This window comes from Corythoichthys intestinalis, chromosome 3 (assembly GCF_030265065.1).
Source record: "Corythoichthys intestinalis isolate RoL2023-P3 chromosome 3, ASM3026506v1, whole genome shotgun sequence".
Classification (NCBI taxonomy): domain Eukaryota; kingdom Metazoa; phylum Chordata; class Actinopteri; order Syngnathiformes; family Syngnathidae; genus Corythoichthys; species Corythoichthys intestinalis.
This window is the reverse complement of record NC_080397.1, coordinates 9,148,889-9,176,296: the sequence shown is the minus strand read 5'-3', so window position 1 is coordinate 9,176,296 and position 27,408 is coordinate 9,148,889. Positions and strand designations below refer to the sequence as shown.

Below are 27,408 nucleotides of genomic sequence, written 5' to 3'. Positions count from 1 at the left end.
TGAGTGTCCACTCAAATCTGCTCCAGCTGCTCACTTACACACGAGTTGCCACTCGGGCTGCAGCTATCAAATATTTTAGTAATCGACTGAAAATTCTATTGATTAATCGAGTAATCGGACAAAACATTTTGTTTTTTAGGTAAACAGCAATTATAGATATACATGACGAAAAAAAGACATTTAATCCAATATTGAACCATTTTCAGTCAATCAATGTCTTTATTTTCGATGTACATTGTTGTAAACAGCCAACAATTGCATCTCAGATGTGACTAGAAAAAAAAAATCACTGCTTTCACTCCAAAAACTTTCAGATCAAAGTAACAAAGTAGTGAGGGATCACTGCACAGCAAAGTAGGCCTGTCCTGATAACAAATTTTAGTAGCAGATATTGACTAATAAATTATTGCCGATATGCGATATTATTGTCAATATTTTAAAACCAATTCAACCACGAATGTAGTGACAAAAAATCCTAATAAATAAACCATTCAAATGCAATGAATTTATATTCTTAGTTAAAACAGAAACGATATTAAAAATTATAAATATTTATTCCTTCAATTGTTTTTTTTTATCGTTTTCCAGTCACATGTTAAGTTGAGCATCCAGTCCTGAGCAGTGGAATCAAACTTGCGAACTATGTGACAATATATAAAAGGACAATACCCCCAAGACAGAAAATACAAACGGAAAAAAACCCATACATGCAAAACACCAAAAATCATACACACGAACAGTACCTCAACGGTCCTAAAGATATACTGTATATTAGGATCCTGTGTCCGTAGTTCAGCAGCAGCAAATAGCCCCTCTCACAGTTCTCCCCAAAAATCAGCATCCTGCGATGTATACATAGAAATATATATATATATATATATATATATATATATATATATATATATATATATATATATATGAAAATATATAATAATAATAATAATATATATATAAATATATATATATATGTATATATAGAAATGGACCTTTGGGTCCAGGGGAAGGAGCGGCCTCATACCGTACGTCACTAACAGAAAGGGAAAAATTTGTAAAATAAATAAATAAATAAATAAATAAATAAGTAACGCACAAAAACAACAAACGTTATTCCAGAATCTGAGGGAAATTCAAGGCTCTAGCATACACCAGAAAAGTGGTCTGCCTTACGTAAAATTTGTTTTCATAGCCGCCGAGCGTACACCGAATTTTCTCTAGATGGACACAACTCAAGATTGATTTTATCCAAAGCGTGTGAGAGGGTGAGCTGGGAGATTTCCATGCAAGTAGAATCAGTCATCTTGCCGCAAGGGTGACAAAGGCAATTCTATCCTGGTCCATGTTGGACAATTCTAACACAGACGAGGATGTTCCAAACAGAGCTATGCTGGGGTCTGGACTTATTCGTATGCTGCATATTCCCTGAAATTGTGTTAAATACCTCCAGCTAAAGACGGGCAAAACCAGAACATGTGGGTATGATTAGCTGGTGAACGGTTACATCGTGCACAGGTAGGGGCAACATCTTTATAAATCCTGGACAACCTGTCCTTAGTCTAGTGTGCTCTATGAATAATTTTGCACTGAATTATTTTCAGTGCAGCCTCCCATACTTCCTCCGAAATTATCACCCCCAGTCCCTGTTCCCACAGTGCTTTAATTGGTGCCAATCAGACATTTTGTAAGCTACAAATTTGGCCGTAAACAGTCGACAGACTGCCCTTAAGTCAGTACTTCTCAAATGGTGGGGCGCGCCCCCCCAGGGGGGCGCAGAGCGATGCCAGGGGGGGCGCGAGTGACCTCGGGGAACATGCTTTTTTTTTATTTTATTTTTTTTATGCCGTACTAGAATAAAGTGTACTTGCACATCCACTCCGTGGGTGGCAGTGGCGCTCTCATTTTCAAAGTGCGTGCAGTATTTTTGAAGTAAGCAAGAGCACAGTCACGGAAGAGACTCATGCAGAGCTGGACTCAGGCAGCGACCCACTGTCTTTCTCACGTGTCCGGCCGAGAAGTGCCGTTTTCGGCTTGGGATCGTCACGACCACCGCCCTCACCTACGGTTCTCCCTCGGCCGCCGAGAATGCGCTTTTTTCGGGCCGTTTGCCTTTGACTTTTAATATAGTGGGAAATGAGGAAAGACCACTGTTTACTGAGTCTAAAATTGATTATAGCGGAGAAGCCAAATCAGTTAAGACGCCACTTAAAGACATTAGACCTCAATCTCATTGACAAGCCGCTTGATTGTTTTTCAGCGAAAATGTGCCGAATATTGCCAATTGTCACAATCGTCCCGCTTTGTCAGTGTTATATCAGTAAACCAGTGAGCACTGTGGTGAATCAGCGAAAATAAAAACTTTCCTTCTGTCCAGAGACCTTTTTCCCCCCTTCTATTCAGTTTTGTTTTTTTTCGGTCAAATTTTTTGGCATGTTGTCCTGAAGAGTAAATGTTTCTAATCAATTTGAATTTGTTATTATTTACTGATTTTATTACATTTTATTTTTCAGTATCAAATGGTCAAAAATGTACCTTGAGTGTATTTTTACAGTTTGGATGTGACTTTTTTTTTTTTTTTTTTTTTTTTTAACTTCAGGCAAATTGATGCGCATTAAGTCTTTTCTGTTACAAGCAACACAATGTTAAAAAAGTTATACTTTATTATAAGTTGATCTATGTTACTTTTTTTCTTTAATAGAAAAAAAAGGACACAATGTTAGGCTGAGGCGTACTTGTAATATAGACGAATGATACTATTTACAGTGGCGGCAGAGAGTTGGGGGGGGGGCGCGAAACATTTACGTCTTCCTTGGGGGGGCGTAACAGAAAATAATTGAGAAGCACTGCCTTAAGTGAAGGCAGAGGCGTTAGAAAGGCATCTAAGCATTCTCTTCTGGCAAAGCAGGGAAGCAAGCTCCTAACAAAACTGCGCACTTGCAAAAATCTAAAAAAAAAAAAAAAAAAAAAATCCGAGGTATACCAAACATGTTGTTCAAATGTCGCAAATGTGCTATCTCTGTAAAGGTCCCTAAGCCTGCAAATACCTCTATTGGCCCAGGAAATGAAGGCATCATCGTATATGGATGTTTAAAAAGCCGGGTTAGCCGCTATTGGGGCAGAGAATGAAACAGCCTGAAGCTCAAAGTGTCGTCTGAACTGGTTCCAAATCCTTAACGTCGCTCGAAAATATGTATTTCGTGTAAATGATGCAAAAGGGTTTTCAATAGAAGAGTGAGCCAAGGAAGATAGTGTCGCAGGTTTGGATGACCTCACCTCCATTTCCAACCATACTCTTTTCGGAACCTTTAAGCCAGTATTTAGCTACAGTGCCTTGCAAAAGTATTCGGCCCCCTTGAACCTTTCGCCACATTTCAGGCTTCAAACATAAAGATATAAAATTTTAATTTTTTGTCAAGAATCAACAACAAGTGGGACACAATCGTGAAGTGGAACAAAATTTATTGGATAATTTAAACTTTTTTAACAAATAAAAAACTGAAAAGTGGGGCGTGCAATATTATTCGTCCCCCTTGCGTTAATACTTTGTAGCGCCACCTTTTGCTCCAATTACAGCTGCAAGTCACTTGGAGTATGTTTCTATCAGTTTTGCACATCGAGAGACTGACATTCTTGCCCATTCTTCCTTGCAAAACAGCTCGAGCTCAGTGAGGTTGGATGGAGAGTGTTTGTGAAAGCAGTCTTCAGCTCTTTCCACAGATTCTCCATTGGATTCAGGTCTGGACTTTGACTTGGCCATTCTAACACCTGGATACGTTTATTTTTGAACCATTCCATTGTAGATTTGGCTTTATGTTTTGGATCATTGTCCTGTTGGAAGATAAATCTCCGTCCCAGTCTCAGGTCTTGTGCAGATACCAACAGGTTTTCTTCCAGAATGTTCCTGTATTTGGCTGCATCCATCTTCCCGTCAATTTTAACCATCTTCCCTGTCCCTGCTGAAGAAAAGCAGGCCCAAACCATGATGCTGCCACCACCATGTTTGACAGTGGGGATGGTGTGTTCAGGGTGATGAGCTGTGTTGCTTTTACGCCAAACATATCGTTTTGCATTGTGGCCAAAAAGTTCAATTTTGGTTTCATCTGACCAGAGCACCTTCTTCCACATGTTTGGTGTGTCTCCCAGGTGGCTTGTGGCAAACTTTAAACGAGACTTTTTATGGATATCTTTGAGAAATGGCTTTCTTCTTGCCACTCTTCCATAAAGGCCAGATTTGTGCAGTGTACGACTGATTGTTGTCCTATGGACAGACTCTCCCACCTCAGCTGTCGATCTCTGCAGTTCATCCAGAGTGATCATGGGCCTCTTGGCTGCATCTCTGATCAGTTTTCTCCTTGTTTGAGAAGAAAGTTTGGAAGGACGGCCGGGTCTTGGTAGATTTGCAGTGGTCTGATGCCCCTTCCATTTCAATATGATGGCTTGCACAGTGCTCCTTGAGATGTTTAAAGCTTGGGAAATCTTTTTGTATCCAAATCCGGCTTTAAACTTCTCCACAACAGTATCTCGGACCTGCCTGGTGTGTTCCTTGGTTTTCATAATGCTCTCTGCACTTTAAACAGAACCCTGAGACTATCACAGAGCAGGTGCATTTATACGGAGACTTGATTACACACAGGTGGATTCTATTTATCATCATCGGTCATTTAGGACAGCATTGGATCATTCAGAGATCCTCACTGAACTTCTGGAGTGAGTTTGCTGCACTGAAAGTAAAGGGGCCGAATAATATTGCACGCCCCACTTTTCAGTTTTTTATTTGTTAAAAAAGTTAAAATTATCCAATAAATGTTGTTCCACTTCACGATTGTGTCCCACTTGTTGTTGATTCTTGACAAAAAAATTAAATTTCATATCTTTATGTTTGAAACCTGAAATGTGGCGAAAGGTTGCAAGATTCAAGGGGGCCGAATACTTTTGCAAGGCACTGTAGTTAGGTGCAGGATTTGAAATAGGTGAGAAACCCAATGCCATTTTGTTGTCTGCCATTCAGAGCCCATTAAAAGTGTTTATTTGATCCAGAATGACTGGCATCTTGTCCTGCAAAGTGCGCATACAACCAATTTGAAGCCAAATTACCGTATTGGCCCGAAAAAAGACTGAAAAGGGGGCGTCGTCTTATATTCGCGGTCTAGACATTATACCATTCATGACGCTAGATGGCACCAGATATCATTGAAGCGATGTTCTGTCATGACAGATCTCAGCTACTCTCCCCATTCACGATGCTAGATGGCGCCAGATATTGAAGCGATGGTCTGTCATGACAGATCTCAGCTACTCTGAAGTTGAACCAGTTTGCATTATTGCAATGTTTTTCCTTATTCAGATTTGTTTCAAGACTACATTTACAGTTAGACTTCACTTTGATGGTTAATGCAGTTATTGCAATTTTGTTGTTTTATCACAATGGATTGGTTTATTTACATTTAAAAAACCAGAAGCCATTTATTTACGAATGTGATTGCACTTTTAGTTTACATATTGTTCAGATATTAAGATTTGAATGAGGCAAAATAACATGCTTTTTCTCTCAAATCATTTGTTTCGGATGTACTGTAAATATTTTCTGTATAAAAATTAATTTGGTGTTCAAAAAGTCTTTTTTTCAAACTTGAATCTTGGCCGTCTTATAATCAGGGCCGCCTTATATTCGGGCAAATATGGTATTATCATTTATTATATCATATTGTCATTGCCAATCAGGTTTTTCATAATGAGTGTAATTTTAAATCTATTATTAGCGTCAAATCTGAAGTATGTGAGATCACCTCCAGAAAGCTGAACATGACATGCTTTTATTTTGAAATGTTCACCGGAAATACGTTTGCGAAGCCGCTAACCGTAAGCTTTACACTCAGTAAAAAAACAAAAAAAAAGTGCACTTCACTTTCATGTGGTCAGTAATAGATTTTTTTCATTGGTTCGCACCGTTTGCAAATGCTGTAATCCAGCGACTTTTCATTTTTGGAGTGTCACCTTTTAACCGCAATTGTGCGTTGCGGAGAAGACTGGCAATGTTTTATAGAAGGCTAAAATGGTTAGTACATTGTCAATTAGCCTCAATGTAGCAATGCTAAGGTTTTACAATGTTTAACATGGATGTGTTTCCTTATTTTGTATGTCTGAACTTTAATTCTACGGTTTATTGATGGCCAATGAACATCTGTGAAAGGAACTGGAGTCTCATATGCATTCAACACGCACGTGTGGCAAGTGCACGCAGCACAAGCAAACGCACGCACGCTGGGAAAATTACCGTCCTATTTTTTTATTTACCGTGTGATAATTTGATTTATTGCATATTGCGACAGGCTTAAGTACAACAGTAAAGAAAAGTGGAAATCAGAATTTTCAAGTTTTTTGGGTGTGTTTTTAACATGTCAATACGACAAAACAAACAAGGAAATGCCACTTAGAACCTGGGTACAAAATATGTGTTACATGGTGTTATCTACCTCTTAATCTGGGTAGTCCAGATCACGATATCTTCAACAACAAATGCGACTCTCCAAATTTATTTTCGTCAAAAAGAGCAGAAACCGTGTCAAACTTAACGTACAGTTGTGGTCAAAAGTTTACATACACTTGTGAAGAACGTAATGTCATGGCTCTCTTGAGTTTCCAGTTATTTCTACAACTCTGATTTTTCTCCGATAGAGTGATTGGAACAGATACTTCTTTGTCACAAAAAACATTCATGAAGTTTGGTTCTTTTATGACTTTATTATGGGTGAACAGAAAAAAGTGATCAAATCTGCTGGGTCAAAAATATACATACAGCAGCGCTAATATTTGGTAACATGTCCCTTGGCCATTTTCACTTCAATTAGACGCTTTTGGTAGACATCCACAAGCTTCTGGCAAGCTTCTGGGTGAATCTTTGACCACTCCTCTTGACAGAATTGGTGCAGGTCAGTTAAATTTGATGGCTTTCTAACATGGACTTGTTTCTTCAGCATTGTCCACAAGTTTAAGTCAGGACTTTGAGAAGGCCATTCGAAAACCTTAATTCTAGCCTGATTTAGCCATTCCATTACCACTTTTGATGTGTGTTTGGGGTCATTGTCCTGTTGGAACACCCAACTGCGCCCAAGACCCAATCTTCGGGCTTATGACGTTAGGTTATCTTGAAGAATTTGAAGGTAATCCTCCTTCTTAATTATCCCATTTACTCTCTGTAAAGCACCAGTTCCATTGGCAGCAAAACAGCCCCACAGCATAATACTACCACCACCGTGCTTGACGGTAGGCATGGTGTACTTGGGGTTAAAGGCCTCACCTTTTCTCCTCCAAACATATTGCTGGGCATTGTGGCCAAACAGCTCGATTTTTGTTTCGTCTGACCACAGAACTTTCCTCCAGAAGGTCTTATCTTTGTCCATGTGATCAGCAGTCGAGCCTTAAGGTGCCGCTTTTGGAGCAAGGGCTTCCTTGCACGGCAGCCTCTCAGTCCATGGAGATGCAAAACACGCTTGACTGTGGACACTGACACCTGTGTTCCAGCAGCTTCTAATTCTTGGCAGATCTGCTTTTTGGTGATTCTCGGTTGAATCTTCACCCTCCTGACCAATTTTGCTTGCGTTTTCTTCCTGATCGTGGCAGTGACAAAACAGTGCCATGCACTTTATTCTTACAAACAATTGTTTGCACTGTTGCTCTTGGGACCTGCAGCTGTTTTGAAATGGCTCCAAGTGACTTTCCTGACTTGTTCAAGTCAATGATTGTTCAAGTCAATAATCACTCACAAGAAATTGCTAATTCGTGTTGCTGTATGTATATTTTTGACCCAGCAGATTTGATCACTTTTTCTGTTAACCCATAATAAAGTCATAAAAGAACCAAACTTCATGAATATTTTTTGTGACAAAGAAGTATCTGTTCCAATCACTCTATCGGAGAAAAATCTGAGTTGTAGAAATAAATGGAAACTCAAGAGAGCCATGACATTATGTTCTTCACAAGTGTATGTAAACTTTTGACCACAACTGTACATGATAGCATCACGTAAACATGTTTTTTGTTTTTTTATGTTTGCCAGGAACTTCTAAGATTTCCCAAACTGCATGATTCCATTGTAGAAGTAGTGACTGGACTACTGCGAAAACGTTTGCCAATCGCCAATGAAATGGTAATTCACTTTTTGTTTTGACAAAAATCAATCACTACGCCTTCAGCATCACTTCCACTTATGCTCTTTTTCCAACTTCCACTTATGCTCTTTTTCCAGGTGCATAATTTAGTAGCAATTGAGCTAGCTTACATCAATACGAAGCATCCGGACTTCACGGACGCGGCGCAAGTCTCGGCATCCGTCAACAGTCAGCAGGTAGTTAAATGTATGCTCTAATATTGATGAGAAAGTTCCGCCTGACTTCCTGTGTCTATCAGGCAGAAGCCGTGGATGCTAGCAAGCGCTGGAAGAATGAGAAAGTCGCCGAGGAAAAAGCCCCAGCTGTGGGATTTAGCAGTCCCAGCAAAGGGCAACCCATTAACCTTCTGGACACTGTGAGTGACGGTAAACTTACCATTTCCCACAGCAAAACTCGATGGAGGAGTGGACAAATATGCCTACCTCCACACTCATGTTGACGATTAATGCTGCACTTTAAAACAAGAAAATGTGATGTTTGTAAAGGTAATGTAATTTAAACTTATGCATCAAGCATGTTAGTGGTGAAATAATCAAATTGGGCAATTACAGTGATAACATTTTGAGGTAGCATTTAGTGCACAGTAGGGGTGAGATAATATATTGAAATGCTGATGATATACTGTATATCGCTACACCTTCTATCCCAATGGATTATTGATATGCTTCTGCCAAGAATCGAAATGTCGTTTTAAAAAATTGTCACTGTTAGAGGAAAAAAAGAAGAAACCAACAGGGTGCTGGCAAAATTTTATGTTAACTCATGTTAACTACGTTAACTCATTGGCTGCTATTGACGGGGCCTGACGTCCAATTCATTTCGACATGGAATTCAGTCTAGCACCGTCAATGGCACTGAAATCAGCATTCGCATCCAGTCCTCCTGGTGTTGGGGGCATTTGCAGTTATCTACCTGTTCATTTTAGGGCATTTACAGGTCACTTCTTGTTCATTTTATGTCACTTCATATTAATTTTGTGACATTCCCATGTCACCTCCTGTTCAGTCACCCAAATTGAAAAGGAAGGTGACCCTAGAAATGCCCCAAAATCAACAGGAAGTGACCTGAAATGCCTCAAAATTAAAAGCGGGTTTCATCCGCAGAGGATAACTCCCTCACACTTCAAACCCATTTCATTTCACAGCAGAAGGATGAAAAGAGCTTGTTTTTCTGTTTGTTAGGTGTATCGTAGAATGATTTCTTGACCCATGTATCGATGATGGTTTCATCGCCATATCATGAGAAAAAAATGGTTATCGTGAGCCTTGGAAGAAGTACTGCTTTGCCAAGCTGCAAAAAACAACTAATCAAAGACTCCCCTCTCAAAAATGTATGCTATTTTCACTTCAAGGGGGTGCCTGTGTCTCGCAAGCTGACTTCCAAAGAGCAAAGGGACTGCGAGGTCATCCAGCGCCTCATCAAGTCTTACTTCCTCATCGTCCGCAAGACCATCCAAGACAGGTTAGACTAGGGGCGTCTTTATCACAGGCTACATCGTAGTCATGGTTGCGTCGGAAGGCCATTATTTTTGCCACAATTGTTCCACTGATCAACCATCAATCGATTAGTAAATGAATCAACAGCTATTCCGATTTAGAGCAGTGGCATTGCTAGGGTCGCTTGGGGCTCCAAGCAAGATATCCCCAGGGCCCCACTATATCCGTGCACGCTGTAAAATCTTGGTTTTTGCACACATACAGTTGGGAGAACAAGTATTTGATACACTGCCAATGGGAAAACACATTGCCAGTGTATCAAATACTTGGCCAATTCTTGTTGTTTCTTTGGAGTACATTTTGGGTCCCCTCTGGGGCCCCTTTATTGGCCAGGGCCCCAAGCAACTGCCTGGCTTGCCTGTCCACTAGCCCTGCCTCTGACTTAAGGCTTGATCTATTCTTCTGCGTTGCAGTAACGGCAAACCTACGCCGTTAAAGCAGACACCGATTTCGACCTAGCCTAAAGTGCCCCTCCAAAAAATCATGACTACTTGTCATGTCAACGTGTCGTGACGTGAACACCAAAGGACTGTGATTGGTCAGATTGATCGCTCAGAACTGTGTTTCCAGTGGTGGATGAAGTACTCACTTTTTTTTTTTTCGTAAGTAAAAATACCGATAAAGGGGCAAAAATGACTTAAGTACAAGTATCTAAGAAAAAAAATACTCAAGTAAAAGGTACTGAAGTACTTGCTTTAACTTACTCTACTAGTAACAACTAAAAGTATTTATATATACTATATTGTGTGTCTGAGCCAATATTCGAAGAACCTGAAAATTCATTGCTTGCTCAATTTTATTCAAAACTGTGCAGAATGGGGAAAAAAACAAGCTCTAAAATTGACTGCACTGTAAACAGAATCTTAACAAGCTAAAAAAAAATGCAAAACTTACCTTAACACAATAACTATCAGGTGCCTATCCCAACCTACTGTACAAGATTGTACAGCACCCATCTAAAGGTGCGCTGCTTTCACTGTTGTTTTTCATTTGTCAATATCTTGTTTACCTGCCTAATCGTGCGTGTACTCGTGTTGCTGCCTCTTAAAGTAAAGTACAGATACTTAAAAAATGTACTTGAGTAACAAAGTTACATTCCACCATTGGTTGTTTCCGGTTCAGCACAACTACGGTACTCATCTCGTTTGGTTAGAATCAAATACAGCATCCACTGCGGCCCTTTGAGGACTAGTTTGATACCCCTGGTCTGCGCCGTTGGTTTGCCGTCAACAGAACGCAGAAGCATAAATCAGGCCTAAGAGGCATTGTTGACCTGATAACTGTCCAAATCCTCTTTTCTGAGCCTCATAATGGCAAATAAATTCACATTTTTAATGAAAAAAACTTAAAATTTGTCCAATTTGGCCAAATTTCAAATTTGTCCAATATGCACGTTTAATACATCATTGCAAAGCTTAAAAGGGGGAAGAAAATTTTTGAACAGGAGAGCATTTAAAAAAAAAAACATTTTTTTTTTAAAAACAGCAAAACCCTAACTGGAGGTGAGAGCATGAGAGAGCACGATTAAAGACGCCGTGATTTTAACGAGATATTATCGCGTACTAAATCGCAGACATCAAGGAGTGTTCGATATGTTCTTTTTCGTATATTTACCCTTTTAAACGTTTTTTCTTCCCAATTTTTCTTTGTTTCAATATTTTTCATCTTACATATTGGGGAGAATGCAACAGTAACAAAACAAATATACAGTTAAAGTGCTTGTGACACGAAAAAGCATGTTTATTTCATAATACACGCGGTATTTTATGCTCCTGAATGATATGGACCGCTTGGATGTGTGTGGAAGCGATCGCTATATTTATTTAGTTTTTTGAATCCCGCGCCAGGAAAATGAGTGACTTCCGGCTTCGGTCTCGCATTGAGGAGGAGGGCGCTGTGACGTGTACGGTAGAAGACGTCCTCTTCACGCTACAGTGTACTGTTGTGTATGAGGACGAAGGATTCAGCTGATTTGGGGGATTAATACTTTTATTTTTTGCATCACGCCAGCCAAACGGCTGCAGAAAAATCATTCTGTATGCGGGAGAGGCGTATGCGCCTTTTTGGAGTTTCAAAAGGTTCCCATTCACCGTGGATATTTACTGTGGGACCATTGGACTTACAAGGAAGTGAGTAAACATCTTGTTTTGTATTATGTCAAATACGAATACAGTGATTACAAAGTAAACACTATAAAATTCCTTTAAATAAAGGACTACTTACGTTTGATCATTGATAGGCATGTAAAAAGCTATCCTTACGCTCATTAGCAGTTAGCTGTTAGCACGTTAGCTACACAACAATTCCAGCCACCCTCCTCCAGGGAACGAACTGTAAATTGCTCTCCGCCGGGCGGTTTGCCGATCCGCAAAGAAACTCGACAACCGGGTCGTCATGTCAAATAATCCAGGCTAGTTATGTGTGATTTTCCACTTCGAAGACTTAGAAACATCCCTCGGTTCGGGTTAGCATGTCGGCTAGCTGTCACTCCTTCTGGTCTGTTTACATTCTCCGAAGCCGGGGAAGGGAAATGACATATGTCCGATTTAGGTGTCATAAAATATCGTTCGGCAGGTGTGACAGTAAAGGTAAAGTCGACTGTTTTGACCATTATGGAGTAATTTTGCCATGTCGTCTTGAATAAATGGATTTTTATTATTTTATATTCCATTTAGCACAAGTTATTTGTCATGACCATGCCATTTATTTAGCAATTGGGGAAAGTACTTGGGTAAAAAGAATATCCTGTAAAAATATTGAAGTAAAGAGACAGAAACAATGACATTTTGCCGCTCTCTTCGTCGCGTTTTCCTCATTGTGAATAGTTCCCCCTCGACGGGCTGACTGGTCCTTCTCAAGCCATTTATATAGCTATTGGGGAAAAATACTTGGATAAAAAGAATATCCTGTAAAAATATTGAAGTAAAGAGACAGAAACAATGACATTTTGCCGCTCTCTTCGTCGCGTTTTCCTCATTGTGAATAGTTCCCCCTCGACGGGCTGACTGGTCCTTCTCAAGCCATTTATATAGCTATTGGGGAAAATACTTGGATAAAAAGAATATCCTGTAAAAATATTGGGAGTAGAGAGACTGAAACAATGACATTTTGCAGCTCTCTTCGTCTCGTTTTCCTCGTCCTGAACAATTCCCCCTCAGTGGGCTGAATAGTAAAACCGATGAGCCTAGTCTACCGCTGACGTCATCCACCTGTTGGGGACGCTAAAGCCCTATAATTGTAGGCGTGGCTAACCGGCAGATTAAAAGACTAATTTCTCGTCATCTGCGCTTTGCTAAATTGTTGTATATGGTCGAATCGTCTCAAAATATGATTCTAATTCACATAATAATGCCATTTAAGACTTTTTTTCTGGTGTCGTATGCTCTTTAAGCAATAGTTATGAGGTAGATATCCGTGACTTATTTACAGACACCATTTTTTTCATTGTGACGTAATTTGTTTAAAAGTTTAAAATATGCAAGTGAATAATTTTTTAAAGTCGTTTTTTTTTTAATGAAATATTAGACCTCAATTAATGGTTCCAGGCTAAAAATAACAGACATTTTGAATAATAAATAAAATTACGTACCTTCTTTTTATGGCTGGGTTGAAACAAACGCGGTTGCGCGACGTCTGTAAACGGAGGTTTCCAGGGTAAAAATAGTTTGGGGGCTTAATGCGCCATGGCATGGCAGCATATAGACATATTGTTCTAGCGAACACAACAGTTCTTTTGGCTTACAGCAGTTTATTTTAAAGAGCAGTGCAAGAGCAGAAACTGCTTTTTCAGTCTTGTCTGTGTTTTCCGCTATATATATATATATTCTAGAGGTGTGCAAAATTTCCGATTCTTAGATTATTCGCGATTCGGCCGTGGAAGATTCGAGAACGATTCACAAACATCCAAATTCCGATTATTGAAATATGCCAAGTAAAGCAGAAGTACGACACACTCAGCGCGCCGCGCGGTCTTCGGTACGCAATTAGGGACGGAGCGAGAGTAGCTAAACATCATGCTTCTCATTACCCGGCCCCTTGGGTAACGCCAATGCTCAACTCACAGCTCTAGCTCAACTCATGCCACGAGATAAAAAAAAAAAACAACAACAACGTACCTGACTGCTGCCGAAAAGCTGCTACAAGCCACATTATGTTACGGTAGATATCATTTATATAGGACTAGATGCATTATAGCTTCGGTATCGTTACCAGCACATCTACAAAAAACTAGATGCGGGCGTTAGTAACGGCCGCCATCTTAAAGCAGTACACTTCCCTGCAAGGCTGTTGTTGCGAACCTTCCAAGCGAACCTAATTAACTTTTTATCTAAAATACTCCTAAATCGGTAAAATATTGACTTGAATCTATCTTTAAAATAGTTTTAAAACTTTCACATGTTGAAAGTAGACAAAAGAGAAATTATGGAATAACAGGAGCAATTTTAACAACTTTAACGGTTGATTCACAACATTAAATTAATTGAAAGTAGTTTAAAGCTGCTGATATAGAATGGGGACTGGAGTTTTTTATTTACTGTTATTTTTGTATATTTGTTTACTGCTATATGTTAACTTGATACTGAAATAGTAGTTTGGTTTAGCCTGAGAGTATTTTTGAACAATTTTGGAACTAATGTCAAAACAAATTAAAAAACAATAAATAAATAAAATTAAAAAAAATAAAAAAATAAATGGAGTGGGGTGCATCAGTAATCGTTTTATAATCGAATCGGAGCCTCTGAATCGTAATCGAATCGTTAGGTGCCCAAAGATTCCCAGCTCTAATATATTCTATTGTTAGGTAAAAAGTAAAATGTTGTTTTTAATTTTTAAGAAATGTTTGTTTATCAAGATTTATCAAAAAGAAAAATGTAAATATTTTCTAATTCCATCGAGAACTGCAGAAATGTTATTTGAATTTTATTTTAGCGGGAACATGATGTCACTGCGTATGTCGCTACTTTCACGGGCCACGCAAATTGATGTGGCGGCCAGGTCTTTGAGTTTGACAACTGTGTTTTTGGACCATCTGTCTAGCATTTCTAACTAACTTCTATTGTGTGTTTGCAGTGTCCCCAAGACTGTCATGCACTTCCTAGTCAACTTCGTCAAAGAGCATCTGCAGAGCGAGTTAGTGGGTCAACTGTATAAGCAGACGCTACTACAGGATTTGCTCATCGAATCGCAGGACACTGCGCAGCAGAGGACGGAGGTGGCTCAAATGCTTCAGGTAAATCTGGCAGACTTGTTTTTTTCCCCTCTGTCTGAAAGGCAGTTATTGAACTGTGTTATTTTTGTCTTCCTCCCAGGCGCTAAAGAAGGCCAATAACATCATCTCTGAGATCAGAGAGACACATCTGTGGTAGCTAAAAGAAACACACTCCTCAATTATTGGGGATAAAAGGCAACACACTCCTGTTTAAATCTTTTTTTTTTTCTTTTCACATGAAGACAAATAGAAGAATCATTTTAGAATATATCCGGTAGACAGATTGTACATCAATCGCTGTCAATGAAGGAAAAATATCTTTTTCTTTTTTTGTGACAAAAAAACTGAAATTTAAACAGTGGTGTGTATGTGTGTGTACTTCTGAGAGTATGATTTCTCGTGGACCAATGAACAATCAAGCAGGAAAGACTAGGGCTCCTCACTCAGGCCACTTCAATGTGAACAAGCTCCCTTTGTTGTCATGCAATGTTTGTGTCCGTGTGATATTTTCGGTTTTGTAAGTCCTAAAATGCCCCCCCCCCCCACACACACACACAAAAAAACAAAAAACAAAAAAAACGGGTGTCCCGTTTAGCTGGTGCTGAATCTGTAGATTGCACTCAAGTTTAAAAGGCTGGATAGCTTCTTGATAACCACAAGGAAAGATTTTGTACCATATTCAATCTTAGTGATGTCAGATTAGATGTGTTTCCTGTTGAGCTCTAGTCGGGTTAAAAACCTAAACTGGATCATTATTCCATCTTGTTTGATGTAGTTTAGGAATAAATACACCTTAGTAGGGCTGTTGATATTTTCAACTTATCTTTAGATTTACTCAATTTTGTACAATATCTATATCATCACTTGATACATGTTCATTTTCACAGGTGTAAATTGTGCAATTTTTAAGAACTGATTGTCCAGGTTTACAGAATTATTGAAGTATGTGAGGGTTGAACCCTGTTGAAAAATTAGATTTAAATGGTTAATTTATTTTGTGCCATTTGTTCTGAGAAGCAGCTGAGGTAGATGTATGGATGTAACAATTTTGGTGGGTGGATGCCATTTTCTTCCCGAGAACCCTGTTGATTTTGGTACAGTTGTCACCCTTTATAGTGCACTCATTTAACTTATTGACTGCCATTGACGGGGTTAGACATCCAATAAATTTTGACTGGGAGAGGGAGAGCATGTCCCAGTCAAAATGGATTGGGCGGCTACTGCCATCAAGGGCACTGAAAAAAGCCTTCCCAGTTTAAAGGAATTGGATATATCATTGTCAATGGTGGCCAATGTGGTAAATACTAAAAACAAAAACTTTAGAGTATTGTTGGGGACCATAACCAGAGTGTATTTCTTTTTCTATTTGTCATTCATTTATAATTTTATTTTTATTTTTTTCATAAAAAGAGAATTACAAATTAAAAATACAATAATAATTAAGACCTGGAGTTTTGAAAAAGACAAAAAACAAAGACTTGGCATCCTAATACGTGGAGCAGTGGTGGAACTTTGGGTGCTGGGGGTGCAACCGTGCCTGGGCCTCTAAGGGGGCCGGTTTGTAGGCGTGATTGGGCGAGAGGAGGGTCAAACTGAAAGGTAAGATGATGTGCGGACCAATAATATCTCTGGCAGCCGCTTGGCTAGTTTTCACTTGCACCTCACACAAGCACACATACACCGGACAATCTTCTTGAGGGGCCTGCGTTTTAAGAAGACGCCCGCCATTCTGAAGCGAATGCTAGCGTGAACGCGAATGCTACACTAATGCGACGAGTTACATTTACTAATGATCACTCAACAGCATAGCGTATTCTTTCTTGAAGAAAAGAAAACAAATCTTACCGTGTTTCCAAACAAGCAAGATGGAGCACAGCCTAGCTTAACACACATCTTAAACTCCAGTGAGGAGAGTCAGCGAGAGGCGCAGCACATTTTACACGAAAGACATGACCCAAACACTGCTACGACGCAAGCTGACATATTCCACATACAATATGAAAATGTCACGCATTGAGAATATATAACAGAAATTATGTCACATTTTCGTCCCGTCAGACAAAAACTGGCATTCGTCTCGTTATGTTCTAGTCTTCCAAGCCACATTTTTAGCTCGTCATCATCATGAAAAAAAATGTTTGTCGATGAAATATTTTCAAACACTAAAAACAACACTAATGCAATAAGTTACATTTCATTTAAATCAATTAAAAAAAAAAGTACACAGCATTTTTTGGACACTTTTGTTAAAATATTTCAGATATTTGAATGAAAACTATGACAACATTGTAATCGTGAATTTGTGTTTCGATCAATTTTATTAGATGTGGACGCCAGGTCTTAATGGGGTTACCTTTCCTTTTTTTTTTTTTTTTTTTTTTTGAATTACCAAAAATTGTCACACGTCCTATAAAGGGTGAAACAAGATTCCTGGACTTTCATCGATCCGATCATGTCATGGCTCACTGGGACCACACACTTGTCTCCTCCAATGTAGGAGTTATGATGGCAGGTGTATTTTATTTTTGTTTTTTGTTTTTTTTTGCTTGTTGAGTATCCATCATCATTAATTATCCATTATAACATCTATTTCCAACGATGTACTTAAAAATCATCATTCACAACTAGTAGCTCTCTCAGTTCAAATAGATTGGATATCCATGTAATACTGTTCCCTCTTTTGCCTTTACTCTGAGAAGAACTATTAGTGAAACTGAAAAAAACAACCAGACCAACCAAGTTTCCTTGACTACTATATGTAAATGTTGCTTGATTTGTTAACCAAAACCACTGTTAAGGATAATTCCTCTCCTGAATGATGTGGCTAATATATCTCATATATCTCTTTTCATGGCTAACACTGCAAAGTAGTATTAGAGCTAGACTGGTTGCTGGTTTCCACCTAATATTTCCACTTTGACTTTGTCATGGTAGCATATTTTTTCCCCAATACTTCTCAAGAGCATCCTTCTCTTTCAAATCAGGGACATTGTGAACAATATTTATGTTTTGCATGCACTGAGTATGCCTCTGTGGAGCTGGAATGAACGAGTGTATATTTTGTATTATTTAAGTGTAAATTATTCACAATTTTGTCGACTGCCTCTGAGTTCTTGCCTGCCAATATTTGTGATAAATGTTTTACTCTTGGAGGCCATTAAACTTCAATGAAGGACAATTTCTGGCTCGTTTTTCACTTGCCTGCTGTTTCTTGATTTCATATTAATGGGTTTGCTGTTTCTGCATGGTTTATGCGGGTCATTAAAAAGAATTAAAAGTCTTTAAATGGATTTTATCAAAATTCAGGCCTTAAACTAAATATTCGAGGCATTAAAAATGATGTAAACTTGACGATTAAAGAATCATGTTTTTACATAATTAGTCGTCAAATCATTTTTGTTGTAAAATCATTTTAAAAATTATATCTGATTACATTGATTTCTGTAATTCATTATCGGTTTTGGGCCAATATGCATGTTGCCTTCAGGGGTGGACAGTGGGTGGAGTGGCATGGTAGTCATTGAAAGAGCGGCCGACTTAATAGACAGTGTTGGAAGCCATCCAGCCGGCAACACCTGTACCTACCTACCTACCTGTACCTGTACCTTGATGAAAAAAACTCCATTTAAAAATAATCCAAGCCCTTAATTAGCCTAAAGTAAAATAATTACAACAGTGAAGTGATTTTAAAGCAAACAGGTCACTGATACAATTAACTATAACCTGATCTAAGTACACATATAGGACTTTTAATTCAAATTTTCTAAATATTGGTATTGGCTTATAGGCACTTGCACTTGATCCAAAAATCTGATGTATGCACTTTTTTATATTTCAACAATAAATATAGGTAGTACCCGGGTTACGAACCAGTTCCGTTACGTAAGCCGTATTTCAGCGTAAATTGCAATTAACCCTTTAAGTACCCCTAAATGCCACCTAAATCTCAGAATAACTATCCAAAAACATGTATTATACACCATATTAATAAAATATACAGTGTATCACAAAAGTGAGTACACCCCTCGCATTTCCGCAAATATTTAAGTATTTCTTTTCATGGGACAACACTGACAAAATGACACTTAGACACAATGAAAAGTAGTCTGTGTGCAACTTATATAATAGTTTATTTTCCCCTCAAAATAATTACAAAAAATAGCCATTAATATCTAACCCTTTAGTAACAAAAGTGAGTAAACCCCTTAGTGAAAGTTGTCAATATTAACTTACGTACAACATGTCAATTGTCAATATTTTGTGTGGCCACCACTATTATCCAGAACTGCTCTCCTGAGCATGCTCTCCTGAACATGGAGTTGACCAGAGCTTCACAGGTTGCCACTGGAATGCTCTTCCACTCCATGACGACGTTGCGGAGCTGCCGGATATTTGAGACTTTGCGCACCTCCACCTTCCGCTTGAGGATCCCCCAAAGATGTTCTATTGGGTTCAAGTCTGGAGACATGCTTGGCCAGCACATCACGTTTACCCTCAGCCTCTTCAGTAAAGCAGTGGTCATCTTGGAGGTGTGTTTGGGGTCATTGTCATGCTGGAACACTGCCCTGCGACCCAGTTTCTGGAGGGAGGGGATCATGCTCTGCTGCAGTATTTCACAGTACATGTTGGAGTTCATATTTCCCTCAATGGAATGTAGCTCTCCAACCTGCAGCACTCATGCAGCCCCAGACCATGACATTCCTACCACCATGCTTGACTGTAGGCATGACACTTTGTACTCCTCACCTGGTTGCCGCCACACAAGCTTGAGACCATCGGAACCAAACAAATTAATCTTTGTCTCATCAGACCATAGGACATGGTTCCAGTAATCTATGTGCTTTGTTGACATGTCTTCAGCAAACTGTTTGCGGGCTTTCTTGTGTAACGTCTTCAGAAGAGGCTGCCTTGTGGGGTGACAGCCATGCACACCAATTTGATGTAGAGTGCGGCATATGGTCCGAGCACTAACAGGCTGACCCCCCACCTCTTCAATCTCAGCAGCAATGCTGACAGCACTCCTGTGACGATCTTTCAAAGAAAGCATTTGGATGTGAGGCTCAGCGCGTACGCTCAGCTTCTTTGGACGACCAACCCGAGGCCTGTTCTGAGTGGACCCTTCTCTTTTAAAAAGCTGTATGATCTTAGCCACTCTGCTGCAGCTCAGTTTCAGGGTGTTGGCAATCTTCTTGTAGCCTTGGCCATCTTCATGTAGCGCAACAAAATACGTCTTTTAAGATCCTCAGAGAGTTCTTTGCCATGTGGTGCCATGTTGGAACTTTCAGTGACCAGTATGAGAGAGTGTGAGAGCTGCACTACAAATTTCAATACACCTGCTCCCTATGCACACCTGGACCTAGTAACACTAACGAGTCACATGACATTTTGGAGGGAAAATGACAAGCAGTACTCAATTTGGAAATTTAGGGATGTAGCTTCTAAGGGGTGTACTCACTTTTGTTGCCAGGGGTTTAGATATTAATGGCTATATTTTTAGTTATTTTAACGGGAAAATAAATTAACTCTATTATATAAGCTGCACACAGACGACTTTTCATTGGTTCAAAGTGTCATTTTGTCAGTGTTGTCCCATGAAAAGATACACTTAAATATCTGCAGAAATGCGAGGAGTGTACTCACTTTTGTGATACAATGTAGTAAAAAATAAGATACTGTGAGGTCTGTTGTGTTAAATGCCGTTATATTCAATGACTGTTTGGGCTTTACTTGCAAGTGAGTTGCCTTGTGGAGAGAAAAGGGCACTGTATTAAGAGTAGGAAGACAAGACGGGGGATATCATGGCCGCTCAGTTTGCCAGCGCCGCGTCTCTCAACACAAGTCCGCCATCTGAAAAGTGCCATACCATGGCAAAAAAACATCAGGTAAGAGGAGTCGGCGCCGGGGGAGAAGCAGCAGCAGCATGAAAACAAGGAACCGACATCCTAGCTGAAAGGAACTGCAGGACGGCGGCGACACTGTTAGGGGAGGAGGGGATCCTGACATGAAGAACGGCAGCGGGAACTAGGTATTGTTTACACGATTAAAAAAAAAAAAAAAAAACGACTGGAGAAAATTGAGGAGGAGACTGTGATGTCAAAAAAAAAAAAAAGTCAAAAGTCACGTAAGACGGTACGTCATAACCCGGGGAGTACCTGTAAAGTTGTGTAATATAGGCACTTTTTCCATAACCTCCGTTGAAGTTGTTCCTATATTTTTCACAGAATGTTAATTGGAAAACCTTGAAGTTGTTACATTTACCATTATTTAAATATCCAGTAGGGCATCACAATACAATTAGCCATAATATGTTAAGTCCATGAACGCATATATAGGTATTAGTTTGATATCCGTATGGGTTTGATATCGGTATCGAATTTTTGGAGTTGGACAATATTGGTTATCGGTTAAAAAGTCATTGTCAGACAACTGTACTTACAATTTGTGTGTGTCAAACTATCTGCAGGTGGGCATGGGCATTAAATGTGTTTATTAAAAGTGGCATAAAATGAGAATTGCTGATACATGTTGAAACCCTGTTCTAATATTGACTGTGAAAAGTGTTGTTTGCAAGAGGTATTTTAAGCAGGGGTGTAAAGGTAAATTACCTATATCATGACTTTATAACACCATTTAACACAACCAGTTACATTTTAACTCAAACTAGAGGAGCACTCAGAGAGAACAGAATTCCACTTAAGCACCTAAATTCAAAGCATCGCCATACTTTTGACTTACATGACCTTTGACACTTTCTGTTCTATATCACCTACCCTGCAAATTGAAATAAGCTAAACCTTGATAAAGTTTTTGTGAAATTCGTTTTTTAACCTCTGTCAACTTTGACCTCATGACCCCATATCTAATGACCTATTGTGTTTAGGGTAGGGTAGGGTTTAGGGTAGCATTGCCAAGGCTCCACACTTGCTTTTGAATTGGTTGCACTGGTGCGTCTAACTTTTTTCTGTCATTACATTGCACCACCTTTAATGCCATATTTCAATCACTCTCCTTAATATTCATATAATTCATTCATTCATCTTCACACCTGCAGACAAGTTGGAGTATTAAATCTGCATGCCATACATGTTTGTTGGGAAGTGGCAGGGACCCTGAGAAAACCCACGCAGGCACTGGAATAACATGCATGTCCACAGAGGAAGGTAGGAGCCGGGATATACCCACAATGCCAGAATGCCTCTGAAAAATGGCGCAATCGACCCGATTTTCGATCACGTGATCGGATCAGGACATAAATATTCCTGTTCTTTTTTTCTTCAATGGCGTTTTTTCAGCGCGCTGCTCAGCCAAAACTTTTTGATCCACCGACAAAGTATGTACACCAAAACAACCAGAATTAGACACCTGTTAGAGTTAATTAATTACATAATTAGCATGTATAACCTTAATCGTATGATGATAACACTGATTAAAATGTACTCAATAATTTTATTAACCAGCATTAACTGCATGATCACATTTTTAGTTGACGTCCACTCAGCAGAACGGACCAGTAAGTCACATGCACGATGTCTGACAGACGTTGTCCTCTTGACATGACATCCTATTTTGCTCAGAATAAACTCTTAAAGGTTTTGCTTTCCTCTGAATGCATCTGGCACTTATCACCCATAGTTGAGGTACAATAAATTGCTTAGCTCGGTAAACTTACAGATCAACAGGTCACGACAGTGCCAAGAAGAGGAACCTGTGACGGCACCGACATTTCCAGGAGCACAAGAGATCGTCTCATCATGACATAACCTCATCTTCTCATGCGATTATTTGCTAATTTGTTTACACCTCTGTAGTATACTAGGAGGCGCACTGGCTGGGGCACACTCTGGGGAAGGGAACTGTCCGCCAGAATTCTTAATTTGACGTTTGCTATATCTCTGGAATCAATAAACTCGAATTGCAACTTCAGGTCTGTGAGTCTCTTCTTTAAACTATTATTGAATCATGAGTACATTTCAGCTCTCAGGTAAACGAATATGACTAAGATACATAATAGATAATAAAGATAATTAATAATGTTCTACCTTGACCCCCACTGGGTCCTGCTGCCTTTAAACATTTAATTTCTAACACACACCAAAAATGACTGTTCGACCAAAAATGCGGGGTTTTTGAAAAGAAAAAAATTATATGCAGTATATATTCATTTATACATAAAAAATTTCAGTACGCTAAAGGACACAAAACTCAATAGACAAGTTTCCTGAGCGAAATAAGGACGGCGCCATCTTGGAAATTTTCTGCTCCGGACTTCCGGTTTAAAAAAAAAAAAAAAAACAACATGAATTGCGGTTGAAGTAAGCAGTGCGTTGACAAAGATAAAACTGCAAAATCAAACCATAGGAACCCACGGAATCTCCAAAAATGGATTCAGCACGACGTAGAAGACACTCTGAGACTTTCTTTGCTGTGCGTCAACTCCTGGAAGTGCCTATATGTATGGTTTGAAGTGGAATGTTTTGAACAGCCTCCAGCTTCAAATCGGCATATGCCTTAAAGTGCCTGTGACACGAAAAACCATGTTTATTTCATAATACACGCGGTATTTTATGCCCCTGAATGATATGGGCCGCTTGGATGTGTGTGGAAGCGATCGCTATTTTTATTTAGTTTTTTGAATCCCGCGCCATGAAAATGAGTGACTTCCGGCTTCGGTCTTGCATTGAGGAGGAGGGCGCTGTGACGTGCACGGTAGAAGACGTCCTCTTCACGCTACAGTGTACTGTTGTGTATGAGGACGAAGGATTCAGCTGATTTTGCGGATTAATACGTTTATTTTTCGCATCACGCCAGCCAAACGGCTGCAGAAAAATAATTCTGTATGAGGGAGAGGCGTATGTGCCTTTTTGGAGTTTCATATGCTTCCCATTCACTGTGGATATTTACTGTGGGACCATTGGACTTACGAGGAAGTGAGTAAACATCTTGTTTTGTATTATGTCAAATACGAATACAGCGATTACAAAGTAAACACTACAAACTTCCTTTAAATGAAGGACTACTTACGTTTGATCATTGATAGGCATGTAAAAAGCTCTCCTAATGCTCATTAGCAGCAGCACGTTAGCTGCACAACAAATCCAGCCACCCTCCTCCGGGGAACGAACTGTAAATTGCTCTCCGCCGGGCGGTTTGCCGATCCACTAAAACAATCGACAACCGGGTCGTCATGTCAAATAATCCAGGATAGTTATGTGTGATTTTCCACTTCGAAGACTTTGAAACATCACTCGGTTCGGGTTAGCATGTCGGCTAGCTGTCATGGCTTCTGGTTTGTTTACATTCTCCGAAGCCGGGGAAGGGAAATGACATATGTCCGATTTAGGTGTCATAAAATATCGTTCGGGAGGTGCGACAGTAAAGGTGAAGTCGACATTTTTGACCATTATGGAGTAATTTTGCCATGTCGTCCTGAATAAATGCATTTTTATTATTTCATATTCCATTCAGCACAAGACTGTTATTTGTCATGAACATGCCATTTATTTAGCAATTGAGGAAAATACTTGGATAAAAAGAATATCCTGTAAAAATATTGAAGTAAAGAGACAGAAACAATGACATTTTGCCGCTCTCTTCGTTGCGTTTTCCTCGTTGTGAATAGTTCCCCCTCGACGGGCTGACTGATCCTTCTCAAGCCATTTATATAGCTATTGGGGAAAATACTTGGATAAAAAGAATATCCTGTAAAAATATTGAAGTAAAGAGACAGAAACAATGACATTTTGCCGCTCTCTTCGTTGCGTTTTCCTCGTTGTGAATAGTTCCCCCTCGACGGGCTGACTGGTCCTTCTCAAGCCATTTATATAGCTATTGGGGGAAAATCTTGGATAAAAAGAATATCCTGTAAAAAATATTGGAGTAGAGAGACTGAAACAATGACATTTTGCGGCTCTCTTCGTCGCGTTTTCCTCGTTCTGAATAATTCCCCCTCAATGGGCTGAATAGTAAAACCGATGAGCCCAGTCTACCGCTGACGTCATCCACCTGTTGGGGACGCTAAAGCCCTATAATGGTAGGCGTGGCTAACCAGCAGATTAAAAGACTAATTTCTCGTCATCTGTGCTTTTCTAAATTGTTGTATATAGTCGAATCGTCTCAAAATATGATTCTAATTCACATAATAATGCCATTTAAGCCTTTTTTTCTCGTGTCATATGCTCTTTAAATTCAACCCAGCTGCAGACAAGTTAAGGATGTGATTTAAACCTGAGGATATACCTAAAAAACTGTATGATTGTTCTTATCACTTTGCTGATCATTCATGGAAAAAATTATAACAACCTGTCAGCCTGTGTTGACGTGAGGTATAGATTGATACGCTGGCCACTTGAGTGACCAAAATGAGGTGAAATTACAAATTATGTTACAGTTGCCAAATGCAGAAGGACTGACACAGATTTTGTTGTTACAAGAAAATACTACAAGGTACTGTATATATAAACAAAAATAGTATGTCATTTTTCTTTTATTGCAGATATTAATTGCAATAAAACATTTGGACAACATGATTCCATTACTTGTTTTATTCAAAACGATTGGTGCATGTGCAAAACAGGTCAATAAATCACAATTTATAAAATTATTAGAAAAATAGCATACGACAAATTGATATCAGACAGCCAAACTTTCCCCTGACATTACGGAGACCCTCGGCTGGGGCTTTTTTCCTGCTGTCCTTGGTAATTCCAGCTCCAATAGCGTATCCTAAATGATGCAGTTAAAAAGTTCGTAGTTGGCGAGCTGGTGGTGCCTTCGCGAGGTGAGCCACCGTCTCCAAGCCCCAGGTGCGAGTAGTGGCATACTGCACTACTCACTACTTCCTCCTCCCTGATCCTTCCTCATTGGTTGATGACCAGTATACTTGATTGACTGATCTGGTTTTTGCACAGATTTATAACTGTTAGTATCAGGTATAGTTTGCTCTGCACTTTAGCACTGACATGACTTTATGCTGCTGTTGAATCTTTGTTGCACTTATGTCCAATACGGTGTCAATATTTACACTTGGTACTTAAGCGTATTTGTTTATTATATGGGTTTTGCACTTTATCAACTTAGGTGTATGGATGCTCCAAACAAAGTTTCGTTGTGCATTTGTAACAATGACAATAAATATTCTGAATCCGAATCTAAATCTGATATATGTCCATCAACATACAGTAAGTGTTGCTGTGAGGCACATCAATTTATATTCCCTTGCCTAACAATGTTTTGCAGCTGTAAACAAACGAACAAAAAACTTGTAACACTTGCATTTATGAATTGACATAATTGTGCCATCCAACGCGTACTGATTAGCAACAGGCTAGCAGCAGATACAGTTGTTGTACAAAAAAATATTAACGATCATCATATTTACAATCATCATCATAATAACAATATCAAAGGTAACAAGTCATTTCATGTGCTTTTAGCTTTGGTATTTTTTGAGCACCGGACACATGAAAATGCAGGGATAGGTAGAACATACAGTATTTTACCTTCCATAACACCAGCGGCCGGCAACATGGCTACAAAAACACCCGGTCTTTGTGGTGGCACGAGCTTAGTTCATGCCTTCATGAACATGTTGTGCTCCGCTGTCGTGATGATAGCAGATAGATGCGGTATTTCCAAATTGTGTTTTTTAAGCTCCACTGTTGTTTTGGATGTAGAAATTCTAAAACGGATGTTGTGAGCAGACATGTGGAAATACCTCGGAAACTTGTCCATAGCCTAAAAATTCACCCCTATTGTTTTTATGATATTTATTCAGAAATCACACAGGGTGTCCATAGCACACAAACCAACAGAAAAATGTACTACATAAGAAAATATAGGATGAAACAGAAACTAGAAAAGAAAAAACATTGATTTCTCTTGATTTCCAACCCAAGTGACCCCGAAATGCTCACAAATCAACAGGAAATGACCCTGAAATGCTTTAAAATCAACAGGAAGTGACCGATAGACCACCATCACACCTGTGCTACCACATAGACTTCATAATATATTGACTGGACACAGGGTGTGGGGCCGATTAATAGGGGACCTATCTCCGTCCTCGAGTGGAAACACAGACAAAGAGCTTCTTACGTTGAAAATTCTTGTGAATAAATGCTTAAATCCCTGAATTCTTTATAGATATCGACGTAAAATAGCCTCGATTCTTGGTAAAGCAAAAAAAAAAAAAAACAGACAAAAAAAAAAAATAAAACGGACAGTTTGCATTTATTTTACGTAAATATTGCGCATTATGACGCCAGTGCCGTAGCGGTTAATTTCTACTATATATTTTTTTCACAATTACTCAAAATACGTGCATGGTATGAAATATAATATCTTGAATCCTCGAACAAATGACTCCTAAGACAATCCTTCCTGTTTGTATGCGGTATAGCTTACGTACTTTTTAAACCTAAACCCAGCATTGGATCGCTGCGTGTGTTGACTGCGACTGACTTCGGATTGTAGGACGGCCCCCTACTTGAAGGCGTGGCGCAGTGTCTGGGGAATGTGACTCGTCAAAATCATGAAGTCTATG

The 27,408-nt window shown here is 39.3% G+C and overlaps 1 protein-coding gene across 4 annotated transcripts in view; it reads left to right on the top strand.

Annotated features, from left to right (window-relative positions):
- Positions 1-18,034, top strand: part of si:dkey-32e23.4 (dynamin-1-like protein) — a 30,009-nt gene extending 11,975 nt beyond the window's left edge. For all 4 annotated transcript variants that reach the window (XM_057831555.1, XM_057831556.1, XM_057831553.1 and 1 more), the window contains 6 exons: positions 8,051-8,140; positions 8,240-8,338; positions 8,401-8,517; positions 9,514-9,623; positions 14,729-14,888; positions 14,968-18,034. In XM_057831555.1, coding sequence (XP_057687538.1) covers positions 8,051-8,140; positions 8,240-8,338; positions 8,401-8,517; positions 9,514-9,623; positions 14,729-14,888; positions 14,968-15,024 — 633 coding nt within the window. In that variant the 3' untranslated portion in view covers positions 15,025-18,034. The remainder of the gene's footprint in view (positions 1-8,050; positions 8,141-8,239; positions 8,339-8,400; positions 8,518-9,513; positions 9,624-14,728; positions 14,889-14,967) is intronic.
- The last annotated feature ends 9,374 nt before the right edge of the window (positions 18,035-27,408 follow it).